The 19757-nt window shown below is 37.4% G+C and overlaps 1 protein-coding gene across 1 annotated transcript in view; it reads left to right on the forward strand.

The window, feature by feature from the left end:
- The window catches only part of SAMSN1 (SAM domain, SH3 domain and nuclear localization signals 1), a 128915-nt gene that overhangs the window by 19150 nt on the left and 90008 nt on the right, over window positions 1–19757 (forward strand). Inside the window, exons 3-7 of the mRNA XM_045520811.1 lie at window positions 3226–3263; window positions 6034–6071; window positions 7802–7888; window positions 14349–14428; window positions 15671–15687. Coding sequence (XP_045376767.1) covers window positions 3226–3263; window positions 6034–6071; window positions 7802–7888; window positions 14349–14428; window positions 15671–15687 — 260 coding nt within the window. The remainder of the gene's footprint in view (window positions 1–3225; window positions 3264–6033; window positions 6072–7801; window positions 7889–14348; window positions 14429–15670; window positions 15688–19757) is intronic.

The following is a 19757-nucleotide window of genomic DNA, read 5'->3' on the forward strand; positions in this document are numbered from 1 at the left end:
AAGTAAGATTTAAAAACCAATAATGCAAGAAACAGGCACATATTAGACTCAACCCCAAAGGACAGCTGACTGTAAGTACTGCATGAAAATAGAAATATGGTAGTTAGCGTCCAAACATTCTCTTCTTTTAAATAACCTCTTCGCTTTCTTTATTTCCCACTGCTTTAATTTTCCCCATTTTGACCTTGTTTAACAGTTATATGATAATGCTTTGCTCTTAGAGCCCACTCTCATCTACTTGAAAAATAACACAGGTGGCCTGTCCTTTAGTTCTAATGGCCTATTCATAATAATTTGTCTATATTTCATTTTTTTATTTTCCTAAAAATTTCCAGGGGTAAAATTTAAATTAAGCCACTAACTCCCTAGTGAATGAAAGGTAAGGTCAATGATTAGTGCTTGATTTAGGGGATAATGAAGGCTAAGAGGAGTAAGCTTTACCTGGTATTTATGGCAAGCGTTCAATTAATGGACCAGACAGAATTATTTCATTGACTCTCTGAAGTGATATTTCCTTTTGTAGTTCTGAGTATCTCTCTCTCACACACACACACACACCCCCATACACATGCACACAGATATAGGTCTAAGAATAAAGCTGTGTATAGTCTTTCTTCAATTTGGACCTCCAGAAATAAAGAACTTAGGGTCTGAACTCCAAAGGATATCATGTAAGCAGAAGTCAGAATTGAAAGCAGCTGCTCTGAGTCCAGTACAAGCAGTACTAAAAATTGCTTAACCAAGTCAGTAATCACCTACGACTAAGCAACACCCAGGGACCAGACGTGTACTCTATTTAAGTGGATGCCGCCCTGTTTGCACAATCCCTTTCCTTCTTATAATCGCACTTCAGACACACATTTAACGTGCTCGACTCTCCCCACCCTCTTGTAGGAAGCAGGTTTCCTGAGGAGAACTACATTAACTCTTTCATCCTAGTAGGGATTAGAAAGAAGTTTGACCTCAATATCTTTTTCAATGTGTTCATTACAAAGAAACTCTTTAATAAAAGATCCCCAAGCCTAAGCTGATTCATTATAAGCAGAAATTGGATGACCAGGGGTCCAGTAAAACAGAACAAAGCAGATAGTCCGTAGAGAATGTTAGGACAATATATGTACTAGAAATAACCAGTTTCTATCCACAGTCATATGAAATTCTTTCAGTCTTGGTCCCGATGTCTCCAAACCTCAGCTCAGAAGCTAACTGTGTTCCTTTCACCACCATTAGCAGCCAGGCGTATTTAACCAGTGCTGCGTGGTTCCAATCCCTGATTGCACTAACTTAACCAAGGCTTCACCCAGGTGAAGCAGAAGACGGCGCTTGAGTAATATGCCGTCTGTCCCAAGTCAAATACTTGGGATGCAATTGCACACGAGTTTTGTGTCATCTGGAATTAATCTCTTTGGTAGCATAGGCAATGAATTATTGATATAATAAGTTGGCTCAAAAAATAGTGTGATTCAAATGATAACAAATACAAAAGATACCTACTGTTTTCTGTCTTTCTTATTTCAAATTCACCTTTTGTACTGGTTAACTCTAGACCAGACACTTCTTCTCTATATGCTCAAAAGAGGTAGAGTCCTTTTGAAGAGTGCAAGATCTATAAACCAAAGAGATTTATTTAAACTCACACAACAATTAATGAGACTCAGGATTATGATTATTCAGAGATGTCTGGCCCAGACAGCATAGATTATTGCCCCTTCCTAGCTAAACTCCAAATACATGTGACAGGAAAATATGACTACAAAGATGGATGGCCATCCTCTTTCCTGATGACTCTCACAGAGCTGCTGTGTCTGATGACTGTGATGAAAGGGATACAGTTAGCTTCTAGGCTGAAGTTTGGAGACATCTAGACCGACTGAAAGAATTTCATAAAAAGACTAAAAACAGAGATTGATTATTTTTAGGACACATGATGATGAAGCACAGAGACTCGAAGGAGTGGTCAATCTGCCCATTACCTCCTCAGAGTTCCATTGAGATCCCAACTCAGCTCAGGGCTTGGTTCATTCCTCCTGTATCTTCTCCTCCACCCTCACCTCTCTTCTACAAGACGTTCTTCTCTGGGTGATCCACAGGCATTTCAACTCAAAAAAGTTGTTCCTCAAGTTTGGGGACTGATTGCTTCAGCATATGTGCTTTCAGTTCTACTCAATTTGAAATAAGTAATTCAAATTGCCCTTGAAGTTAAATCTTGATAGAAACACAGTAAGGGTTTGAGAAAGGGCCCTGTCAGTTACTGTGTAGAGGGAAGGTTATCCTGGATTTCACAGTGCACAGACTAATATTATCAATCACTAGAATAGTAAAACCAACTTTGAGTATAATCTATAATAAAAAAAAAAACACTATGTTTAACACCTGAAACTAATATAATACTGTAAGTCAACTATACTTCAATTAAAAAAAAACAGCAAGCCAGCTTTCTTTCTCCTTATTTTTGTCCACCAGTCCTTCCAGTCTTTGCATTTGCACTTTTCTCTGTGTGGGGAATATTGGTCCCAATGTTCTTTACTACACAAATTCCTACCACGCCAAGCAAAACTCTTCAGAATGTTGTCTGTTGCCTATCCTACAGTAGGTGTTCAAAACACACTTTGAACATCCAAAGCGTAAATGATTTTTAGATGAAAGAGTGGGGGAATGATAAGGAGAGAATCTGAAGAGAGTTCTTAAGGGCACCTGGGAGCAGTTCAAGCTCGTTCAAGGATGGTGAAAGATGTGGTGACGTGTTCTTCTGTAAAAAGTGTAAGGGATTTTACATAATATCAGCTTCTCTGAAGAGAAAGGCCAGATGAATCAGAGGTGTGTTTCAGCACACTCGGGGGATTGTGATAGGCTACTTTCCGTCTTTCTCAGAGTAAGGTACCTGTGATGCAATTAACGTACTCTGACTTGTGTCTCTCCCCTCAGTGTTGGGGGGCTCATGGGGGGTCGAAAGTGGAGGTTATTAGGATTTCATTACATGTTTTTACTTAAAAGACTTGCTTTATTAACTGTCAAGGGCTTAGAATAAGATATACATTTCTCAAAGTTACAAAGACAAAGGGAGAAAAAAGTGAAAACTAGAACCAAGATTCTACTAAATATGACTACTAAATTACTAGGAAAAGCAAAATGAACTACATTTGGATTACACTCAAAGATAAACTATACTTGAATTCTCTTTCTGATTTCTATTCATTTTCTTTTACTTTTTATTTTATTTTACAGGAAGTTTCTAATTTTGAGAATGCAAAACCAAAAAGGAAGTAAGTCAAATTTACTTTGAAAACTCTGTATTCTCTTAAGTTTGGTAATGTTGAATGAGTATTCAGGTGGGTTTCCTGCCAAAGTGCTTTTTAAAAAATTGTCATGTACAAATCCAGGTATGTTTTACTCTGCTACCACTTATGTTTATGCTGATGCATAGAAAACCTATGTTGTGACATTCCTGTAGACAGGGATGTGAAAATTACATTTTCAGAAGAAGAAACACGTGTCTAAACTAGGCTCTGATTAAAGTGGGAGCCTACTCGAAAACATGTTTCTATCGGTGACCTACTAATCTTCTGAGAGTTCTTCTAATCCAAATAAAAATGTGTTTGCAAAGAGATTTGGGTTATTTAGGTCAGGCTTGGCTTTATATTCAGCACATCAAGCTGCCAGAGGACGTGACACACACATGTTGCATAAGGTAATGGGATTTTTAACTAATAAGCAGGAAATGCATAGGGGCAGGAAGTTGGTTTATGGGGAAATTTCCAGATTGGTTGCCAATGCTACAGGAGAATTGGCTTCCTTGCACTCCAGCATGGTCTGAGACCGAATTGTTAATATGTGCACTTCTTTCTGCATGTAGGCTTTTTCGACAGTTTTTGCTTCCCCTGCCCCAACACCTCCTCTCCCAAAGCACTTTGTGCTTTCATGTTCCTTCCTCCCTTTCCTGCTCAAAGCTTTCTCCCAGTAAGGATATAAAATGCATCCACTGTAAGTAGGTAATTGCATGATTAACAGCTTAGAGCACCTGCCAGGCAAGGCGAGTTGTATTTCAGCCCAGTTAGCTACTTAAACTGCAGCAGTGGCATTAAGCATGTGCAGGAGTAAAGAAGGAATTTTTTAGCAGGGCTCTTAGTCTTAAAAATCGCCCCACCTGTGTAGCTGTTTACTGTATCCCTGGATAAGGAAATGACTAATCCCAAATCAAATACTTAAACAAAATCACAGCTCTTGGCTTATGATTGGTGCTTCTACAGATGAGATGATACCCAAACATGGAAGGGCAGAGGAGGATGAATGAGAGGGAAAGTACCTGGTGCTTACTGAATGTGGATTTTTCAAATCAGTAAAATAAATCAAACTTAAACCAAATCAATGAATGCGTTCTTCAGACCCCAACGAGCTAAAATCAAATTGAAAGCTCTCTTGAGTTCCTCAGTTCATTGGTCTACCACTCCCCTCATGGTATGCACCTACTTCACTTTATCATATTACAAATAGGTTTTGGGGAACATTTGCTGTTTTGCCAAGTAATGTTCTGTATAAGCATTTTTGAATTTAAAAAAAATTTAAAACAAACCAAAGTGGTTAGGAAAAAAAGAAACATTACCTTTGCAGGTTTTTGAAAAGAATGTGAATAGTGACAAACATTCAAGCTGCAGCAAAGTTAGTTAGTTCTATGTACATGTGTGAGTTCACCTAATGTGAAAATTGGTTAACGTGGGTGAGTCAGTATAGCCCTATCCTCTGTTTCTGTCTTAGACATTTTACTATGGCAATTTTCAATTATACACAGAGGAAGAAATAATGATGAGCTCACGTCACCAAACTTAAACAAGTATCAATTTATAGTCCATCTTATTTCATCTCGACCCATTTGACTCCACTCTCCCACCACCACTAAGGTTTTTATTTTTTTAAAGCAGATCCCATACATCTGATTTCATGTTTCAATATATATCCTTAAAAACAAGAACTGTTTTTTTTTAAACATAACCAGATTACCACTACTGCACTAGAACAAAATAAAGAAAAACAACATAATATCACCAAATATAGTCAATGTTAAAATGTCTCTGATAGCCTCAAGTGCTTTTCTATAGTGGTGAGTTTATTTGAATCATAATCCAAACAAGATCCATGCAATGCATTTCATTCATGTCTCTTCATTTATAGGCTTCTCTCCTCATTTATTTGTTAAGGAAACTAGATTGTTTAGAGGAATTTTTCATATTTTGAATTTTACTGATTGCATCCTTGGGTTTTTTGGGGTTTTTTTGTTTTTTTTTAAAACACGTGTTCTCTCCTCTGTTTCCCATAAGTTTTCAGTTAGATCTTGAGGGCTGATAAGATTCAAGTCTGCTATCTATCTCTCTATATTTTAAAAGTAGGTCATCAGTGACTGTACTTGCTGTTGCATTACCCCAGAAGCCCATATAGCTGGTTGTCTCTATCTTTATGACTGTGAAATTGCTTCGTGGATTCAGATGGTATCAGACTGATCATCCAGCACAAAGTTGCCCATTGGCCTTTCAGTTAAAAGCTTGGACAGCAATTGGTGATTGGAAATAATAACTGCCCAGAGTTACTGTTTTATTAGGGATTATACAATGGTTATATTCAATTTGTAACATTATTTCTGTATTTATTGAACAGAATTATTTTTATTTTATTTTTTTTATTTATTTTGTTTGTTTGTTTGTTTTGAACAGAATTATTTTTAAAAGAACTTTTCCACATTAACTATTTAGTTACCTTGAGAAAAATTTATGTAAAAATGGCCTATTCTTTTTTGGGGGGGGTGGTTATAAGTGTTAGTTTCTCCCTATCACATGGAAATTTGCAAGCCAAGATTATACTTGTATAAATTGTACTTTGCTATCTAGGGTCAGGAAAATTCAGGACCATATGTAGAACTTAAGAGGTAGAATTTATTTCTGCTCTTCAAGGCATTGCACACATGTTTGGGTGATCTAATTTATGTTTCATTTAAAATATAATTTATTAAATCATGACTTAAATATGTTTCTTTTGTTCTTCTAGGTCAATCCAGAGATCTATGTCTGAAAGCAAAGTATTTGGTTAGTAATTCAGAATACTATTCATGCAAATGTTATGTTCTATTTGTCTAAAAGTGACTTTCTTCTGATAATCCCATAAAGCAATAATAAGTGATTAATGAAAGTCAAATGATTTGTCTTTGAATTCATTAGAAGAAATTTTTTTAAAAAAAGAAATGTGGTCCCATTCTAATTTTAAATGGCTATGACAAATAAACCATTGATTTATTCAGAATAATTTCCTTTCATATTAAAAAATAATTCTTTACAGTGGTGTATCGGCTGATTATCTCCCAGCTTCCCAACTTTAGCTTGGTGACCTCTTAGATATCTTTTCAGATCTATGAATCTAGGAATGAATAAAAGAAGCCAAAAATAGTTGAATTATAAAAGACTTTTTCAAGCATTTCAAGCTCCAGAGCTTTTCTTTAGTTTCTGTGATTATAGCAATTTACAATAAAAATAAAGATGGGTTGACTTACATTTTAATTCTAAAGTAAATATCTAATTATTTTTAGAAAGTTAATGGATGGTGTCTCTCCCTTACAGATACAGGGAGTCACTAATTACAAAACATTCACAGTGACAAAACAATTGGATTATTCAATCAATAATTCATTTTTGTGCAGTTTGTCACACTTGTGGGTACCTCTTTTTCTTTCTCCCCAGTAGAGCCTAGGAGTTGAATCTTCAAATGCCCTTCTCCCTCTTTTCAAAACCAGTTTCCTGGATAGAATATGAAAAGCTCGCTCAGGCAGAGTGATGATCACCACGGATGCATCTACCACGGGCATCTGCGTTTTAATTGGGTCTGATCCTCTTCCCGTGGCAGCATCTGTGGGGGCTGAGTCCCATCTCACTAGTCAAGGCCCTGTGGCACTAGTTGCTAAATATTTTGAATATCAGCCTTGATTTGAAGATTGTATGTTCTTAAATAAAAGGAAGTAAGGCAAACTCTTATTTTCCATTTATATATGCCACTCTCATAGCAAATTCAGTCTGTGCACACAAAACTCTAGATATTTCCATGCTGACATAATTCTTGATGATCACCTGCCTTCTCTGTAGTCAAATATGAGAGCAAATAGCGCCTTTAAAACCAGCACAGCATGTCGAGTTTGTTTCCGTGTGATGCTTTGGTTGCATTATTTAAAATTTGTTTCATCAGTGGTATGATACAACATGTAGGAGGATTAGTCATCTGTAAGCAGATTCAGAAGGATTCCAGCTCTTCATTTTGGGGCAGTTCAGTTCTTTACAATGTGCCCAGACCTGCTCCAGCTGTTGGAAGGACGAGGCTGAGAAAATCATGGTTCTCCCAGTAAAGGATCTTAGAGTTTCTTGAAACTACCCCAGCTCAGTGTTCTCTCTACATACTTAATTATTTTATTAAAAACAATGAGGAATGTGGAGAGTGGGGCTACTTCAATTGATGTATAAAAAATAAATGGTTATTAATTCAGGAAAAATACATCAAAATAATGTAATCATAAGCTATCAAGAGGAATTTCAGCAGCAACCTTCTATTATATATGCTTGGGTCCTTATGTAGTTCATGGAAATAAATGGGAGCCCACAGGACATCTAGGGGTGTCCATCAGGGACCAGAACTCCCCAAAATGGACCACAACACTTAATATATCACTTACCAAGTTACAACTTGTGCTGAACTTGTCTGATACCAAATTTCTTACATTTACCTGGCAGATGTTACTGTAAATTCTGCTAACCTACCCTTTGCTTTATTTTAGAGGGAAAAACTGTGAATGACACAATTTGGCAGGAACCCAGGACGCATGAGAATGATTCCCATATCAGAAGACTCTGTCAGCTAAAAGGTAATTGCTAAATTTAGTTTAGCTGACTTTGCATTTTCCTATAGTTTAAAGGGCAGGTAAGAAAAATTTACTTCTTTCTTCATTAAAATAAGCAGAGCATTGTGGTCTACTTAACAAGAAAAAACTAATAGAATAGAATGTATATATTATTAATAGAATATATGTGTGTGTGTAGATACACAGACATGCAGAAAGGAAGTGAAATCTAATTAAGTTGCCTGTTGAAGCAAAGAATCAATTGCAAAATATTTGAAAGTCTTTAATGTCTACAAGGATGCAAAAATATATTAAAATTAGCACACACAAAAACCTTCTAAAATAACGCTAATATATTAATGGTTGTTATTTTTAGGTTTTCTTAAAAATTAAAGAGAAAAAGCTTGATTATTAATGCAAGATTAAATACATTTTATCATTAAAAAAAGTCCCAAGAAGAGCAAATTAGCGGCCAGGTATAGGAAAATTTATTAATAATAAATGACTTCATAATTAAAATTACTTAACTTTGAGAAGGTAATGAATAAAACAGTAAGTCTTAATAGTTTGCAAAGATAAACAAAAACATAAAAAGTTGATCTGCTTGGTATTCTCTCTACAATGTTACTGTAACAAGAAATAATTGCTCATATTAGTTATTGATTATTTATGAGTTTCTGATTTTTTTAATTAAAAAATATTTTTTAGTATTTTTGGACAAAGGGAATTGTAATGTACTTTTATACTCAAGAGTTTAATGATTGGATTATACATTCTGCCCAGATTTTGCCTTTTGTTTTTTCACAGAGTTCATAGATTTACAAAGTAATTGTTTATGAAAATAATAATTTTCCTTTGAAATATTTCAGTTTTATTCAGGATTGTATAATGTTTTAGTGATTAGTTTTAAGTTAATTTTAAAATATTTACAGTTTTCTCCATTATAAATAAATAAGTAGGTGAAACATTTGGGGATTATTTTAGATATTTTCTTTTAATTATAACATAGGAAATGTTTTACTAATATATTTTGATTGGATTCTGTCCTCACCTCATGGATGCCAGCTGTATTCATTCCCTAAGACAGACATTCATCCCCCTATCCATTCATCCCTCCACCTCTTCAATAAGCACATGTTACTTCTAGATTATTGTATATTTATCTATAAAGAATAAAGAAGGTATAACTATATTACAGATTATTTTTAGTTATGAATTTTTCCATAAACCTCTTCAAGTATTCTATTTTCTTAAACTTTCTTTCTACAAAATATGGTGGTTTTTGTTCTTGTTTTTGTTTTTGCTTTAAATTTAGGAACAATTGGCAAATAGTTCTACTATAGCCACACTGACAAAGCAGCAAAAAATCTTGGTCTGAAGAAAAGTGCTTCCGATTAGTGATCTGTTCTTTGTCCAAGAACAAAAATGACAGCCTTTATGGAAGACTTTTCAGCTTTGACATGTCTCAGATCCTTAAGTGATTATGTGTTCGTGCTGTGTGTGTGTGTGTGCGCATGCATGTGCACGCACCTAAGAAGTTCAGCAGACATTTCAGCAGGAGCAGCTGAGTCACAGGACATTTCCTAGGGATTAATGCTGTGCTAGAGAGAGTTGATGGCCTGAGACCAAGGCTGTCGTTGCCATTGTAAATTGAAGGGAGAAATTTAGTCGAAGAGAGAGGGCCACAGTTTGTGGACTTGAATTTTATGGGTGTAGTAGCTTCCTTTGAAGTCTCAGAGTATTTCTAAGCAATTAGTGCCCTACATATCAACCTACAATATTTCTTTCTCATTTTAAACACTATGTTTTAGCTGTTAGTTGCATAACGACTTAAGAGTGGTCTACTGTGCCTGAGGATAGGCTGTCCGTAAAGCTGATTGAAATAACGAAAGCAAGGTGCTTCGTCGCCCATGATTTTAGTGAATACTAGTGATGAAATGGTAAAGACCGTCTTTCAATAAAACAGAAGAGACTATATAGGGAAATACAAGGTGGGAGTGATAGTGACTTCTAAAGAATCTATTACAAACTCTAAAACCACAAAAAATGGCCCTTTCTCTCAATTTTCATTTCAAAATGGTATTTCCACGTGACATGTTATATTAACAGCATTTCAGTCCTAAAGAGTATTGGGCCTGATGAAGGAAACTTCCACAGGGTATATTTAGCCAAGGATTTGTGCCTGGAATTTTAATCCCTAAAGATAGTCACATACCCTGATAACATGACTGTGTTATGTTGGTTAAGACAAAATTTATCAGATTAAGTTGAGTGCTGGAAGCATTTTTAGTTTATCTACTCCATTTCCTTCTTCTAAGAATAATTTTATTTAAACCTACATCTCTGGTACTGAGACTACACCTGTTAAATAAGTGGAGGATAAATTGAGTCAGGACTTTACAATTGAAAGACTGGCATAGCTTTGATATCAAGGGAAATTAATCTATAATTCATGTTAATTGTTTTCTTTCAGCATCATAAACAGGCAGAATATTCATAATATTCATTTCAGTAAATTAAAATCAATTTTAAAAAATCTTTAAATTTATTTTGGCCTTAGTTTTCTGAGGGGAAAAAAAGCCTGAAAAGAACAAACTTTGAAATCTATGAATTGGAATTTACCCAAGATCAAATTAAAATTTAAGTAAAGATATTTCCGAGAACAGAGTTTTCATTATTTTATAACAGAAAGTACAAAGAACAGAAACAAAGTAAAATTATTTAAAAAGTAATAAAAAGAAAACAAAACTTATTTGGAGATTTAGAGATTTTTTTTTCAAACAGTATGACTGCGATACACTATTTTATGAAAACAGAAAACATGCAAAAGAAAAACTGGCATGTAATAGTAAAGGATATAAGGGGCTGGAGAAATTCAGGAAGCATAGTTAGTAATGAAAAGAGAATTAATTCCACCCATACTGCTGCAAAATTATTCTTAAAATAAACCCTCTTTACATATGGTTTTGATGAGTCCATCATCAAAAAGAAAAAAGCCATTGGTAGAAGAGGATGTTAAGACCCTCCAGTTTAACAGTGGAAATTGCCATTAATTTGAAATATTCTTTCCTGGATCTAGTCAATATCATTACTGGGCCAGCCTCTTCAGAGTAAGCATAAGCATATAAATATTTCAGCTTAGTTTTTCTAGATCTTATTAATTCTTTTTCTTTATTGGCTCGATACCCTCATTTTCAAGATGTTAAATATATATAGCCACAAGTGTACTTACCATTCTGTTTAATTCTCAGGGACCAAAATTTGATTGAAAAATCATTTCTGAAGAGCATGTAATTTAACTCTGGTTAGACGGGACTACATGAGGAATGACAGAGAGAAGTCTGATTTTACACCTGAATGTCTTGCTTACGATGCGGGAATAAACCTCCTGTGCAGAGGTTGCCCGCCCCTGTGGGCCTCTCTCACCTCCAAGGAAGCCTCTCCGAATTGAATAATGATAACACTCTGAGTTCTAGTGTTTTGTACAAATGAGTCTTGGAATCCTTTCAATTCTTTAGGAGCGTTCTTACCTGAGTGTGGTCAGAAGTCTAATCTCCATTAGACTCACCTAAAAGCTGATTAGAAATATTGCCTTTTTTTTTTTTCTACTTCATCCCACTTTTTTTTCCTGCATCTGCATTTGAGAGGCAGTTGGAGTCTGAATGTGCACGTTGGATAGCGCATTCTTACATACATTGTCATTTGTGACCCACTTATGTAGTTCATGCATGTACTAACAATCTACTGCTACAAACAAACCACCCCAAAACTTGATGACATAAAGCAGCATTTTATTCGGCCCATGGATTTTGAGGTCAGGGATTCAGTCAGGACAGTGCTTCACAATGTCTGAGGCGTCCTCTGGGAAGACCTAAATGCTAAGGACTTAAATGTCTGGTGACTAGGATCACTTAGAGTTTTCTTCACTTACATGTCTGGGACCTGTCTGGGATAACCTGAGGCTGGGCTCAGCTGGGACTGCCAGCTGGAGAACCATTATGTGGCTTCTCTATGTAACCTGAGCTTCTCCCAGGCTAGAGGCTGGGTTGTGAGAGGGAGAGACGTGAGCGGGAGCGTCACACATCACACTGGGAAGTGTCTGGAGAGTGAGCATCCCAAGGGACCCCAGTAGAAGCTGCCAGGCTTCTTCTAACCTAGACTTAGAGGTCACAGAACATCACTTCCACTGCATGTTACTGTGACAAGCCAATCACTAAGGCCAGTCCAATTCAATAGCGGAGAATTAAACTCCATTTCTTGATGGAGGACAGCCAAGGTCACACTGTGGAAGAACGTGGGATGAGGGAGATATTGTTGTGGCCATCTTTGGAAGATATAATGTGCATAGTACCCAATTCAATGACTGCCTTTATTGCTGCTGAGGATCAAATTGCTTCTCTCTTTATAAATGTTTTCTTGGAAGGGTAATATTGAGGAGATGACAGATAAATAAAATGTGTAAGACTACAAAACAAAGGGCTAATCTTCATGAAATGCCATGTTTCTGGTGTCCCTTTCTTGGTCCAAAACCCTCAAAAGTCTCCCATCTTCTAAGCAAAGGCCACAAATGGGTAGCTTTATAAATGTATTTATTTTGAGAAAAAGCTGGTTTGGGGCATACAGTATATTAAAATTCAGGAAATTTTACGTTAAAATTCAAATAGTTATACTCCCTTGAGAAACATGAGGAGAATTGACAATCCTGGGTCCGGAGTCTGAGGTGATTTCAGTTGAGTGAGCTGAGATCCATGGCTGCCCTTTAGCCATGGTGGACCTGCCCCTCGCCACACGCCTCCCAGTGCCTCCCTGACAAAATTCGCTTCGCTTAGTTAAGTTACTTATATGACTTCCTTAGATATTTATATTTGCAACATTGGTCTCATGGGTTATGTCCAAATTCCTCCACCTGGTACTCAGGGCTCATTAAAATTCCTCCTCACTCACCTACCCAGCCTTGCCTCCTCTGGTGCAATGTCTAGAATTGCCCTCTGACCTGATCAATCTCAATCTCTACATTTAATTAGACATGTTTCACTTCCTGCACACTACAGGCCAGTGTTCATGGCATTGCATTTGTATTTGTAACTTTTCCTTTTCTTCTACTTTTCCAAACTGTCAGCCTTCTTCAAGCTTCCACGGAGGCCCTGCCTCTTGCACGAGTGCTCTGGGTCATGGGGCTGTCTCCCCACCGTGTGTCCCCATCACTCATTTTGCTGCCTTGCATTGTTGCGTAAGTGATGGCCCTGACTCAGCTGCTCCCAGATTTGAGAGTACAGGAGTCTACTTCACTGTTCTTTTCCTGTACCCAGAAGAATAATTATAGAGGGAGCGCTCCAAAATTCAGGGTAAAGGGATCAAAAAAAGGGAAGCGATGAAAAGGAATAAAGGAACAGAAGAATTTTTTCTAAATACAGAGACTAAAACATTTTTAAAAAGGCAGTAAAAACTCTGCTTCTAGCCTTCTAACCTTGTGACGGATGGCAGCTCTTGCTTCAAAGAGCCACATCACAAAACCAGCTCATTTTAAAATTTAAGTATTTTCTGGAATCTTGGAGTGTGGTTACTCTGATTTGAAATATTAAGTCATTGGTGGCAATAACTCTGAGCTGTGAATTTAGCATATCTTTTAACCAGAGCTATATTGGGAGTTTGGAGAAAAGCCTGCTCCGCTTTTTCATTGTGCATGGAAGGTGGGCCTTGCCTGCTCCTTCCTCCCCCATAGAATATAAGAAAGAGGAAGAGTGGAAAATTGAAGTAGTGACTAGAAGTAAAAAGGAGTGAAGGTGAAAGAAAAAGTCATCGGCCTGGTGGCCAGGAGATTTCTGTGGTTCTCAGTATCCTCATCCATAAGCGAAGGGGCTTCGGTTAAGTGATCCATAAAAAGTCCTGTCTCGGTCCAGCACAGGGTATAGTCCAGATTTAAATAAATGGAGCCTCTTTTACAGGGCCTGACAGGGAAATGCTACTATCTTTTGAAAAGGTTTCATTTAGCTGCAAGCAAATGGATGACACATTCCAAAGCTTTTGCCAAAGCATGCAGAGAACAATTTCAACATAAATAATTCATGCTGAGAAGACATAAACTAATGAAGCTCAAAATGCCAGGGGTGGGAAACTCGGTTTAACAGAAACAAGTGAGGTGATACCTTCATGGAATCGCAGCATTTTGGAGGTAGAAGTGGTTCACTGGCTAAGATGCTACTCTTTTATTAGTGGGAAGGAAACTGAGTCCCAGAGAAGTTCCATGATTTGCCCAAGAACACAGCTGGTCAGTAGTATTCTTCGTTTTTATTGTGTTACATTTCTATTTTATTTGCACCTATTTCTGGTAAGAAGAGCGTATCTTCAAGAAAGTAAACACTTATGGTCTAGTCAATATAATGCATTAATAGACTAAGGAAAAATTTTATGAGTATTCAGTTGCACTTAAACTTCTTAAACCTCGTAATTCCTGGTAATGTCTATGTGACACCTCTTTTCATAGCTCTAAATGAAGACGGTTTTCTTTGGAGTAATAACGTACATTCTGTGCAAGGAAGAAAACTACAAGGCGTTTCTTATCAGGTAACATGAATCATCAACATGTACGTGGTGTTTTGTGAAAACCGTCTTGCCCCTGAGCTCCGTCATATCTAGACGTAGTGTACAATGCTTAGCCTTGTCGTTATTTTGTATTTAGTTCCTGCAGGTTGTTTTGTAATTGATATGCTTATGTCTCTGTGAATTGGAATGTAAATGAAAAAAATCAAATGACAACTTGAATTAATAAACCATCTTGATTATGCAAAACATCACGCTCTACAGACTTTTGATAAGTAACTGTGAAATTAATACACTGGGATTTTCTCTGACAAGACCTGTGCTAAGTGCTTAGAATGATCTAGCAACCTCCAGTGAGGGGCATGTCCCTCATGTTCCATGTTTGGTAAAAAATCATATACTGTGATTCCTGACATATCCCTTTAAAAATTGTATTAATTAGCCTAGGAGTTCAAGCAATTAAGAATTTCTGAACCTGGGGCCTCCCTAATAATAATAACATAGCATTAATTAACAGCCAAATAATTGCTATTCACCCTGTAACAAAAAATCGTACGTAGGTCAACAGGGCTAACTCAGGCACCATACTGATTTTTGATATTTTTCTGACAGCCATGGTATTCTCTTTAATCATTCTGATGGTTTTATTAGAAAATTTAGAACTGAGCTTCCTCGGTACAGTAGATTGATCAATAGGCAGAGGGTATGTAGCATGTGAATTGCAAGGGGCTGACTTGGTGAGGAAAGGGAGCTGGAATTCCTAAATCCAGCCTTATTTCTGAGGCTGTCGGAGGCCCTCCGACGCATTAGACAGTGGATCATAACCTTTGACCAACCGCAGTATCTGCGGGCTGCTCTGATGCTGCGGGAGTGATACAGCTATGCTCCCGGTGGGGCGCCTGCCCATGGCTGCCTGTTGCCAGAAAGTCATCCACCAGCCGGCTCTCGTGCAGGGCATGGTTGAGAGATCTGGAAACAGAGAGACTCTGCTTGGATCTTAGTTTGGCCCTAGTAGCTATAGACTTTGTGCAGTTAATCTCTCTCTGCCTCAGTTTTCATCATCTGTAAAATCAGAACCTATACCTCATATCTGTCATGAGGATTAAGCGAGATACTTCATTAAAGCACTTAGCTTCATGGCTGGCACTCAGGAGATGCTTAAAAAATTCAGTTATTGTCATTGAACCTCTTCTTTTCCCTTCCCCTTTTCTCCTCCCCTTACTTTTTGCAAGAACTTAATGACACTTTCATAAACACAGCTCGCAGATTAGCTCTGAAATATGCAGTCTCATCCTCCCAGATTTAGGTGAGGTCTCACATATAGTATCTAAGTGAAACATTATCTAGTAACCAGGAAAAAATAACAGTCAGTTTATAGTAAGAGCTCCCCGACATTCTTTGTGCCCAGAGAAACCCTTCTTTAAATCTGTAGTAGAAAAACAGAACCATCTCAGAAATAAGAAAATGATGTAGAACATTCTTGGAAGAAAGGGTTAAAGATAAATCTTTAACACCAAACTTTCTATATGTTTTCACTGGCCAAGAAATGATCCTTCTAGAATGGTAACCATTCATTTGTACTATGTAGTTTATCACAAAAGATTAGCTGTGGGAATTCATAGCCAGTGACGGACAGGTGGGAGCTATTGAATCTAGAAATCTTGGTGTGAGAATTGGGGCTGGTCTTATCTATCTTTAATATGTCTCTTCTTATTCATAGTAGGCATTTGATTGAGCTTAACTAATTAAGAAACACTTTTTCCTGAATGACAGAATATTTCAGTGCAACAGAGTATTACTAAATATTAAGCAGTACTATGCAAATTGTTAATCTATTAACTCTTTGTGACCAAGGAAAAGTAGAAGCAGCTTACTCTTTGAACGATGTGGGAGAGAGGGAACCGTTCTCTGCTCCAAGGGGAGACTGGCCTGTCGGTGGAGTTCATAAAAACGGACTCTGGCACAGACTGTGGCCTCTAATAACATGAGAAGTGACATCAGGGCAGCGTTTCTCCAAGTGTGGCGTGGGAACCATCTGTATCAGAATCGCTTAGGGTATCTGTTAAAAATGCAGATTTCTGAGCCATACCCTGGTCCAAATGAATTATATCAGGGGTCCAGGAATCAGTATTTTTACATGAGTCTTCAGAGGAGGCTCAGGACCTGACAGGTGAGACTCTGGGATGCAGACAGTTGATGAGCACTTGTCTGTAGACATGATGTCTCATGCACTTTCACTTTACAAACCCCAACTTGGCTCAGGTCTCGTCTGGGGAGACAACAGCCTCCTGGAAAAACCAAAGCTGATACTTGTTCTGCTTTATGGGAATGATATGCATTCATTACAGAACTTTTTAAAACTATATAAAAGTAGAAAGGATTAAGATACTGAATAATATCTTAATAGAGTAAATGTTTACACGGCACTGGCCATTTTACTGAATATCATTAACATGAGATAAGTTCCCAGGATGCCAAACATATTATAGTTATTATTATCATAGGATCATGCTTACAAAATATATTTTGGACAATAAAAATATTCAGAATAAAAGAGTTAAACATCAACTGAATTTTCTGAATAGAAAACCCTCAACCAGACATGTTTCCTTCATGTTCTCAAAATGAGAAGAAGGATCTCAGATGGAAGAAGTTACAAGGAACCAAGTGGCAGGAGTCGGAGAAGATGTCTATGGAACGTCTCCTCCAATAATGACTGTGCTCGGTGAATATTTTTGTCTACTTGGCCTGGGATGGGTTTGCGGGCGAACCAGGCTTGCAGGAGAAGTGTTGACGGGAGAGTTTGAAGCAGAGCAGACTGCCTGGTACTGTGATCGTCATACCAACCCTAAAGAGCATCCTGGGGTGACTGGACTCCCAGCATGTGTTTTGTATCCTTTGTTCTTGTTTGTTCTTTCCTGGCAGTGTTCAGTTGATGGCTCAAACCTTTTGTAGCATATTGAAAAGGGTATAAAATATGCAGTAATATTTTCAAAAATGTTTCATGCCTCATTTCTCACGTAAATTCTTAGGTTGCATTCAGCCTTCAGAGCGTCATTCATATGCATGATGGGCAAGAGGGATAACATTTATTACTTTCAGTGCTGGTGATATTAAGCACTGTCAAGCTCCCCCACCCAGCACGGCACCAAAACGTTTTCTCCCTGGGCAACTTCAGTGGATAAAGTGTTGCTGAGGGAATTAACTGTTAGATATTAAAATAAGTGTTTATATTTATATAAAATATATATTCATAAAATATGTAAATACATCTACTTATTTATTATAATCAAAATATAATATTTTAATATATATGTATATGATAAAATAGATAAGTTTATATTTTTATAAAAATGTCTGTCCCCCAAAACCTTAGGTTCCCTTCTGTGGCAGATATTACTAAAGGTTAGATCACTCCACACCCTTTCAGTCTATTTCTTTCTTGATGTCCTTTTCTATGGAGACTAAAGATGAGTATTTGAATTGTCAGGCTCCCCTGTAGTTAGGGGTGGTCATAGAACCCAATTCTGGCCAATGAGATGCGGTAGATATAAATGTCAAAACGCCTGGGGAGGGCTTTCTTTTTTGAAGAAAAAAGCAAAGCCTCCTGAGGAGAAAGCTTTGTCCTTTGCCCTTCTCTCTCCCTGGAGCTGGGACTTGATACCTGATGAGGTAGCAGTTGTCTTCCAACCACAGGGCAAAAGGCACACGTTAAAGATGGTGGAGCAGGCAAATGCACAGAGCTTTATTCATCAATGACATTTGAGTAACTGCAGCATTGGACCGACTATCTTTGGACTTACTGTGTGGACATATAAGCCCCACATTTGTTTAAGCCACTATTGTTGGTTTTCTGTTCCACAAAGCTGAATGGATGTCTAACTCATACACTTTATTATTAAAACTGTTACTTTTGCTAATGCTGAATCTCTCTATTGATATTAGACCGAACTGTGAACACAGAGTCGGATACTGTCTAGACTCAGCTCTGATTGTACAATCTAGACAAGCCTCCTTCAATTCTCAAGCAGTGTAATTGACATTTAGAGTTGAGAGTTAGTCATTTAGTCGGTAAGATGAAAATCAGATTAGTAGCAAAAAATCTGTTAACTACATACAGTCTATTGGCTAAACATAGACTTATAACTGAATCCCAGGCAGCACACCATTGTCGGGAAAGGTATGTAAATTAGATCAAAGTAGGACTGCTTTTTCATGAGCTTAACTGAGGTCACAACAGCAGGTGACTGGGGAAGAATTTTAAGGTTATGCTGCGATCTGCTTGTTAACAAACAGAAGAGGCAGGTCTCGCATTAGATTTCATCAGACACGGTTTTCTGTGGTTCTAAACAAAGGTGTGAATAAACTATAAGGCAGGGAAAGATATGGCCAAAATGACAGATTGTTTAATTGGTACCCACAGTGTCAACCTCCAAATAGTCTTTACGTAAGATGTGATAATCCAAAGATGAACTAATGATGTTGTATATTGTTCATATTTTCAAGTACTTTCTTCTCCATTATTATAACTTCAGCAACTATATTAGCTATCTGCTGCTACATAACAAATTACTCTCAAATTTAGGGGCTTAAAACAACCAACATGAATGACGTCAGAGTTTCTGTGAGTCAGGAGTTTGAGAGTCGTAGAGCTGGGGATTCTACCTCAGGGGCTCTTACGAGGATGCAGTTAAAATGGCGTCGGAAGGCTGCCCATCGCGGAAGGAACTGCTTCTAAACTCCGTCAGGGCTGCAGCCAGGAGGCCTCAGCTCCTGGCTGGGGGGCTGTTTGGAAGCATCGGTCTCCCACCATATTGGCCTTTCCATGGGGCTGCTTGAGGGTCCTCATTGCATGGCATTTGGCTTCCCTCAGAGTGAGCTATCCAAGACACAGAGTAAGAAGGAAAACAAGAAGGAAAACCTTTTAAAATCTGGCCTCAGTTATTGCTTAGTGGGTACAGAGTCTCTATTTGAGATGATGAGAAAGTTCTGGAACTAGATAGTGGTATTATTGGTTGTACAACATCATGAATGTCCTTAATGCCACTAAGTTGTATACTTGAAAATGATTAAAGTGGTAAATTTATGTTATGTTTATTTCACAATAAAAATTTTAATAAATAAATAAATATAAAACTATACTTTGAAAAAGATCTAGTTTCAGAAGTCATACACCATCACTTCCACCTTATTCTATTTGTTATAAGCAAGTTATTAAATCCAGCTCATATTAAGGGGGGGCATTCTGATCCATCTTTTGAAGAGTGCAGTATAAAGTAATTTGTGGACATATTTTAAAACCACCAGAGCTACTTGATAATATTTTAAGGTTATACGTGGAGGAGTTTTCCTG

Source organism: Camelus bactrianus, chromosome 1 (assembly GCF_048773025.1).
Source record: "Camelus bactrianus isolate YW-2024 breed Bactrian camel chromosome 1, ASM4877302v1, whole genome shotgun sequence".
In the NCBI taxonomy this organism is placed as follows: domain Eukaryota; kingdom Metazoa; phylum Chordata; class Mammalia; order Artiodactyla; family Camelidae; genus Camelus; species Camelus bactrianus.